Genomic DNA, 8971 nt, shown 5'->3' with positions numbered 1-8971 from the left:
GTGAACTTCTAGTTCATCCTTCTCCTTTCTTGATTTCCTTTCTCTTCTTCTTCCTGTTTCTCTCTTGTGCTCTGTTTCTGAGTGACCTAACAGCCCCATATAAGCTGATCGATCTCCTCGGTTGAATTGTTTGGGCTGAGGTTTTTGTCGAAGGTTTCCCTTTATTGGGCGACCTTAACCCTAGGTTCTTGTCTTCAAAGGAACCTCCTATTTTGAAAGACAAAACCTGCAACTCAAGCTACCTGAAACTACCGCCCAGATCTGATTTGCAGAGGTTGATACTCCTTGTGCCCTTGACTTTTGCGACTAGTATTACTGGGTTTGATAGAGCTGGAAGGGTGCAACCCTTCACCTGGAATTTCAGGCTAGTCCGATGCCGAACCAGTGAGTTCTCCATCTCAAAGCTCTGCTGACTCCACTGCCTGCAGCCCTTGTCCAAGGTTGAATAAGACTCCAAAATCCTCTCGTAAATTGTGAGTTTCCCTATTTCTTCTTTCCTTTCTAATGCCCATCCTTTAACCTCTTATTTACACCATGCTCTTAAGCCTGTTTGCAATTCCTAATTTACCCCAACCCAAGAATTGCTAATTCCCTTTAGGTACCATCTCCCCAATAGCTCATTAACTAATCTAGTTATTTACAATTCTACCACCCCCTATAACTTCAGATTATTTACAAGACTGCCATTGTATTCAATATCTGAATGTTATTGTGAAACTAAACCCTTGTGAACATTGGGATGTTTACCAAACTGCCATTACATCTTGATTCTTGAGTTCTCTCATTCGGGTGTGATGCGGATGCACACCCATGGACTGATCCGTACCCATCTGGGTTTCCCGACAGAGATGAACCAGATCCATATTGGTTTTGGGTCTAGTAGAATTTTAGGAATTTACTTTATTTAGGAAGATTGTCTTTGATTTTATTTTATTCACTTTATTTTAGCAAGTTATGTTCACGTACGATTTAGAGAGTCAGTTTGCTGTTTCCTTGCTTAGGATAGTTTCTTATTTCATTTGAGTTTCTATGTTTATGTCTTTTATTTTTCCTTTAAATTGCTTGTAACCAATTGACAAATCAGAATTGAAGAATGAATTAAGAGTTGGTTTGTGTGTGCCTATGTGGCCTGGCATCCTTTGGCTGTGCTTCTTCCGCCCCCTTCTTTGTGCTATTCCTCCCTCTCCCCTGCAACTTTGAGCATCTCAGGGATTCTTCCCTTCCCCTACCGGCCCTCTATCAGGGTGGGCCCATAAGCGATCCGATCCGATTTGATTTTGGTTTTGGAACTCGGATCTGCATCAAGAATTCTCTTTTCCAGGGCTGTCGCAAGGTCTCCATGATCTCAGAACAGCAGCAGCAATAAAGGTGGGATATCCTCCTTGAAACAGTCTTCAGACACTGCTTAAAAGCCTCTTTAATACCTCAGCAAACAGAACAAATAGAAGAGGAAGGGTGTAGAGATGCAATGCGGAGTAGATGGGGGTTTGGCTATCTCCGCCAATGGGTCTCTGTCTCACACTAAGCTTTCTCAGCCAATCTCTCAGTCTCTCTCAAACAGTGGATTGGCGAGCAAACTTCATAAATTTCATTAATCAATTGTGTGTCAAAGAGCTATGACTAACCCCTTTCAGTAGGCTGGGAATTGCCTTACAAAATAGGAAAGTAGAAAAAAGGAAACAAATAGCAGAAAGGAATCTACTTCTGATCTAAGACTTTCCTAATATGAGTTACTTGCTTGACAAGAAGGAATAAAACAAAGAAAAGGAAACGAACTAATCTTCTAGGATTGATTGTTCTTCTCTTTCTTGTTGATTAAGTCTTATAATAAGACAAAATTCTCACTCAGAACAGAATTGGTAGAGATATTATTGGAGTTTCTAGAAGCTGGTCCAGCCTTGAACCGCTAGGATTGATTGGACTGCTGGCTGGGCTGGTTGTTCCTTTGGTTATACTTCAAACCAGCCATGTGATCTACATCACTCTCTCTTTCTACGACAGCACCTAGATGTCAATTGGAACCCTTATTAGGCTCCATTTGGTTGTAAGGAAAATGTAAGGTAAGGGAAGTGAAATTCTCATCAAACCTAAAAAGGAAACTTATGTAATCATTATTCAACATGATTGCATAGACTATATAGATTTCTTACCATATTTAGTAATGATTCTTTTTAGATGTAATTTTTTACTTTTCAAACCCAAGGGATTTGGATGCAAAGTAAAGTAAATTTAATAATCAAATATGGAATCGGTGATATAATCATGTGGGGTAGTGATTACAGAAGTTTCTTTTTTAGGTTTGAAAACCTTCACTTCCCTTTCCTTCAATTTCCCTTTCAACTAAATGGACCCTTAGTTCATTTCATCAACACTACTGAAGAAGTCCTGTCAATATGGTATACAATTTAACTTTATATATGTCCAAGAGTTCCTACTGAATCTCAATTCTCAGACATATATTCATGAACTTCCAGTAGAATTATACCATTTGTTTGAGTTTGATGATATCTCATCCTAAATCTATGAGAGGATTTTGTCCAGATGCTGGACAAATTGGAGTTGTATTATATAGTAGCAATTAAGTCACACATCATAAAACTCTAGAATAAAGTTTTGTTCGACTAACCAAACAATTTATGACTGATGAGAATGTAGTATCCCAGTGGAGTATTCCTGTGACTTTATGTTTGGTTATGTTTGGATTTGACCGACCAGAGCATACTCTGTTAAACTGTTACAATGTACTGCAATGTTTTAATTCCCCTTGATGACGATGCCTTGATAATATGCTTTGGTGGTAGTGCTCAGAGAAAAATGTTTAGAGCGCTTTTTGTGCTCCTGACCATGCACTCATGCCTCAAGTATCCCATGTCTGGTTGATCACATTTTTATATTTATTCATGAATAAAGTTACTCAGCGACACAAGTTTTTAAACCCCCTTTTTTGTGTGTGGGAATTTTGGTTTTTTTTCACTTCTTCATTAATAATTCATTCTAACATCTTTTTAGGGACTGGTACAATTTAGAGAAATCCAAACGTGTCAAGGCATTTCGATGTGGGGAATTTGATGATTGTATTGAAAGGGCTGAATCATCCCAGGGCATTCCTATAAAGAAAAGAGAGAAATATGCACGTCGAGAAGATGCTATTCTTCATGCTCTTGAGCTTGAGAAGGAGCAGCAAAAACTAGATGTTGGTTCTAATTCTACAGGCGGTAAAATGCATGGAAAGATGAATACATCTCAAATGGGAAATGATCATAGCCAATTCGGAAATCTCAAATCACAAGATGAGAATGTGGGAGATCCTTTACATGTACAAAAAGTCAAACAGGGGAAGCAGATGAGCTGGGAAGATAATTCAGAAGCTATACCTCGGATGAGAGGATTGCAGGATTTTGGGCTGAGGATTGCTTCTTCAAAAAGAAAGCTTTCTGCCTCTAGTGCTCCAGAGGGTTCTCGTAGGCTCTTTGTAGTTGATCATATGGATATTCTTCCTAATGGTGGCCGAAGTGTGGGGAATGCAAATCATGTCAGCAGCATTAAGGATTCTTTGGCTGCCAAAAGAAAAAGGTCACAGGGTGGGATGCCTGAGGAATCAATTGTTAAGAGACGTGATAGACGCCGTCCTCTTGTTCAAGTATTACAGAGTAGTGCAAAATTGCCAGTATCACACTCTTTCCAGTCTGATGATAATGCTACCTCTACCCTTATGCATGGTGAAAAAGAACAGACAGGGGTTGCCTGCCGTGCCAAGAGGAGCAAATGTGTATATTTGCCTGTGGATTCAAATGGTATGGATCATACAGAACCTCCTCCAGACCAGATGGAAATGTTGCAGGCCCAGTTTGAAATAGATAATTGTCACCCTCTCCCTGGTTCATTGACAGAAGGATGCAGTTCTGATGAATTGATGGAAGATGTGGAATCTGACTATTCTGGGAGGGATTACCTGGTCCCTGTCAAGGATGAAGAGACAACTGTATTTTCAGGTTATTCACTCGTGACTCAGTTACATATTCAAATTTTCTTTTTGATATAATTCGACTGCATTATCTTCTTTTACTACTTGCTCTGTTTCTTAAGACACAATTGATTCTTCTGCTCGTAGTTGGATTTTGTTTTTTTTTTTTTTTTTTTTTTTTTGGGGGGGGGGGTTTGGACACAAAATGTTTAAATCTTTATTTAATGATATAATATATATATATATAGATGATTTATTTAATATATATATATATATATAGATGACTTATTTTTAGGTGAATTATTATTCCCCCAAATGTCTGTTATTTTTTCAAATGTCACAATGCATCCATTCTGTCACGTGGACAGATGATATGTCCATTCGGACTGTTGGATAGAGAGGACATGGTCTAGAATGGCCATGTGTCAAATTTCAGTCTAATTCAATCCAATACTCCCTTTTGTTGTGGCACATATCTCATGTATGTCCATTCATGTGTACCCAGTACTCTAGACATTACTATACACTCTCCCAACTTTGAGTGGGAACAGGCGATTTAGATTTAAAAAAAAAATAAAAATAAAAAGGGAAACATCACTTAACAATGGATAACTACCCTTATTTATTGTAATATGTTTCTAGATGTTAATATATTTTCACTAGGACATTGTCCAAACAAATTTTTTGGTCGGGTTTGACGTGTAAATGAATTCCAGACCATATGGTGTTTGTCATGAAAAAAGATGCCATTGCTTAGTTTGATTGATTTTTATCAAAATCTCTTCTTTTTTAAAATTTTGAAAGTTTGTTTTACTTTCTTTCTTGTTTTGCTAACCAAACATTCCCTTATGGAAGAAATGATCAGGTGCACATACAGCCCAACATGGTGATCAGGAGAAAATGAGAACTTATTGGAGTTGACTGTTTCTGGGTGTCCTGCTATTTCATTCTATTTTTCCCTGAAGTATTTTGGTTGTTATATTTTCCCTTATACAGTCCCATTTATGTCATTCCTGTTTATTTTTTAGGCTAGGCCTTCGCAAAATTTCTTCTTAGTTTGTCAATTAATGTCCTTTTTGTTATTCAGGTGCTACTACTCAAGTGCAGCCCATGGATCCAAGTTCTGGCAGATACTTGAGCACTGATGGTCTTCAAGTTCAAGGGCAATCAGAAAGCATGAGCAGTGAGGAGCTTGACCAGACTGCAACTGTAGCTGCTGATTTAGAGGTATCAAAATGGCAACAGAAAGGGAAAAGGAACGTTCGGAATTTGACCAAGAGGCCCTTGGAGGCAGCGGATGGAAAATTCTCCAATGGATCCATTTGTGAAACATATCTTGAAGGAAGGGAAAACAACTTAAACCAAAGGACATCTGGACCAGGTTTTTCCCCTGGAGGCAAGGATCTGAACTATGTCTATGATGAGGTTGATTTGATTGATAAGGATTCAATGCAGGCCCAAGTATCTGGATTTGGAAATAGAAGATACCCTTCAGCAAAATCTGCTTCCAAAGATTGGAATAGAATCATCACTAATGCTGTCGATTCAGAAGAAGATACAGTTTGGGGGATGGATGGATTGTCTCAATCAATTCTAAGAGGATACTGGGAAAACCGAGGTGATTACTTTGATCCAATGTATGGTGGCCATCACTTTGGTAATGGGATGGAATCCACATTGGTTGATGTGAACTTGAAGGTCCAAGCAAGCTACCAAGGAGAGCATGTCCCTTTGGTTTCTCTAATGAGTCGATTGAATGGGAAAGCAATAGTTGGGCATCCAATCCAAATTGGAGCATTAGAAGATGGTGCCACTGAAAAACTTCTTGCTACGCATGGTGGTTTTGATGTGGAACATGGGGTCAATGATGGAAGTACAGGACTCCCACCTGTCTGGAGAACTGCCAGGAGGACAGCCATGCACCGTGTCCCTCGTCCTCAACTTTCTTCTGCACTGGAGGATGATGAAACTGCTGACCTTCATCCTTACGCAGATCTTCAAAGTAAGCCTCTGTACAGGAAGCCATATCCAGGGAATTTAAGTCATAAGGCAAGGCTGATGAAAAAGAGCTTGTCTCAAATTCGCCGGCCTTCAATAACAGAGAAGAAGTTCCCAAAGAAGCTCTTGAAGAAAGTAAGCATTTCTAGCCAGAAAACAAGGACATTGTCTTCAATTGCCATTGACCAGAAATTGAATGGCAAGACTGGCAACCCAAAGGTTGCAAATCAGAGTAATGTGGAGGGGCTGATTAAAGCGGTAGAAACTGGACTGACTACAGTTACCTGCATCCCTGTAAAAGTAGTGTTCAGTAGGTTACTGGAAGCAGTTGGGAGACCTCCAAGACCTGCTTATCAGGGGGTTTTGAAGAGAGAGGCAGAAAGGAAACCATCATAGAAAGGCAATGTAATTGTTACTTGGGATCAAATAATATTGTACCACCAAATCAACACAGCTCATCCAGTGCCTGTTCAACACAAAAATCATATTTTCACTGCTTATATGCAATTGAGATGCAGAATTGACTCCCAATTGGCAATTTTTGACGATGCCAAGAACTTGGGAGTAGGCATCGGATGGACCTGTCCATGCTTTGATTACCCCATTAGGCAACATGGATGTTATTCCAGCATAAGCTGTGATGGCCTAAACTCAACTTGTTATCTTCCAGATGCTACTTTTGGGATGTGTATTCTTCTTTAAGCAGGTCCTTCGAGGTATCTCAAGACAGACGGGTCAGAGATTTAGATTTTCTTCTGGATAGGTGGGGTATGGTTTAGAATTGTAAAGTAGTTAATGTAGTAACTTAAGACTGGCATAGTTATTTAATCAAACATCAAGTATGGAAACTCTTGAGCATGTAACCTGCTTAAAAATGTAGAATCTATATTGTTATGTTGTGCCATTGGATTATTAGAGTACATGGTTGACTAAAATAATCATTGTCTCATAGTGTTCACCAGGAGCCTGGATCTTATACAGTGGGCATGTTACTTCTTCCGGCCCGTTCACAGGCTTTGGGTGGCCATTGTTGGGTCTGCATTTTCCTTGCTGATGCCGAATTGAATCTGGATCATAGCCAAGTTCAAGGACTGAAAAATAGGGGAAATTGGGTTTGTGTAGCGGAAGGGATTGGCAAAATCTGTATCCAAAAATCACATGGCACTTCGAAGTTAGGGATTGTGGAGGTATGGCTGTTGCTGAGGTTAAGTTGGAAAGGTTGAATATCAATGATGCCGAAATCCTGCCGGAGATGAGGTTGTCGGCGATTTTGAAGATGGTGAGTTACTTCAGCCTTCTTATGTCGGATGGAATTGGACCAGTAATTCGGTTGCCAATGAGGTCGGGGATTCGGAGGTAAGGGATAAAGGTGAGGCAGGTGGGGATCTCGCTGAAGATTCCTGTTCAGTCAGTGATGACCGATGTTTGTGAGGTGCTTGATATTGCAGAGGGACGGAGAGATTGTGCTTTACATGATGAGTGCAAGTGATGTGTTCGGAACTTGGAACTAGCTCAATAGCAACTAATTCGAAAACCATTATGCCTTCTTTTTTTTATTTTATCAGTAAATCATAAAATCGTGGTCTGGACACATAATCGTAGTTAAAAAGCAGTTAAACACCATCAACATAATTTCAAATATAATGAAAGATTTTCAAATTTAGGATTTCAATAGTGTTAACAGAGTAATACCCTTACCATACAAATACAATGGTTTTTCCATGAAGTGATTAACATGATTTCTGTACGAATTGTCCTCTTCCGTAAGGACTTGGAGATCAGAGTTTGATTATAGAGTTATGACTTAGACAGTTGGACTTGTCCATGTTGTAGAATTTCATGCTTCTGCATGGTAAGCAGATCCATGAGGTTATAAGAGATGCCTACGTTCATAATTGGTCTCTGCTATAAAGAGTAAAAATCTTGGCTCTAGAAGATTAATCAAATGATTCCGAGCTCAAATGAGAAAGCAATGGAAAAAATATTGAAGATTGTGCTATGCCAAAACTTAGAGGACGTCCACATTCAGTGCGGATGAGAAGACAAGGTGTTGAGTTTGTCTCGAATTCTTGACCCATTTTGAAGATTGACCCGCTCTGACATATTTTGGTGGCGATTCGAATGAAAAGTTTTCTGAGATCTGTGATAGAAGCAGAGGGGTTGGGCCGATATCACTGATCTCATATGGGAGTATGGTTCGACCAGATCGACATGACCCAATGGGTCAACCCGCTACTTGGAGTGTATAATGTACTATTGTCTTGTTGAGAAAGTCATTGTATTTTGGGGGTTTTTTCGAGTTAGGATTTCAGGGCAAGTTTTCTCGCGGCTGCTTAGGTGTAATCTCTCTTCTACATAGTGAAACATCTTCTTCGCCCGAGGATGTAGCATACCACACTGGTGTGTGAACCTCGTTGAATCTCTATGTCGTGTGGATCTTTTGTCTATTTTATTTTCGTATTTCTTGGTGTTTGATCTAACACAAGGGTACGTCTGTAAGATTTTCAATTAGGTGGGCTAACATAGTCCAAGATTTGTTTCCAAAACCAGTTTAATTGTGTTGACTACAGATGGAGTATGCAGAAAGGATCCAATATTGGTAAGTGATCTCTATAGAGATATTGGATTCTAATAGCACACCTTAGTGCTATGAAATACACAATACTATGTGTGGACCTAAGGTATTGTTTCCTTAATGGGAAAGAAACCCTAATTTTCTTGTAGGGTTGGTCCTTACACTCACCCCCTTATACATAGTTATCACTAGCTCATTAAGTGAATGACTAGAGAAACCTAAAGTGAGAAGGGAAAGAGCGTAGACCAGACCAACAACGGCATTCATGTTGCAACAAGGGATTATTTTGCTACAACCATGGATTCAGGTATGCTGTTCTTGTCTACATAGTAATTGTATTGTATGCTTATTTGATCTCTATGCGATGTATTGCGTATATGTTTTCTATCAATGGTATCAGAGCGGTTCATGAAGACGATAAACTGTAATTTTCT

General features: G+C 39.4%; 1 protein-coding gene across 1 annotated transcript; it reads left to right on the top strand.

The window, feature by feature from the left end:
• Positions 1-2997: 2997 nt before the first annotated feature.
• On the top strand, positions 2998-6866 carry LOC122082542. The gene is made up of 2 exons (XM_042650177.1): positions 2998-3992; positions 5052-6866. The coding sequence occupies exons 1-2, from the start codon at positions 3221-3223 to the stop codon at positions 6356-6358; spliced, it is 2079 nt and encodes a 692-aa protein (XP_042506111.1). The 5' UTR covers positions 2998-3220; the 3' UTR covers positions 6359-6866.
• Positions 6867-8971: the final 2105 nt, after the last annotated feature.

Source organism: Macadamia integrifolia, chromosome 6 (assembly GCF_013358625.1).
Source record: "Macadamia integrifolia cultivar HAES 741 chromosome 6, SCU_Mint_v3, whole genome shotgun sequence".
NCBI lineage: Eukaryota > Viridiplantae > Streptophyta > Magnoliopsida > Proteales > Proteaceae > Macadamia > Macadamia integrifolia.
This window is presented reverse-complemented; position numbering and strand designations above follow the sequence as displayed.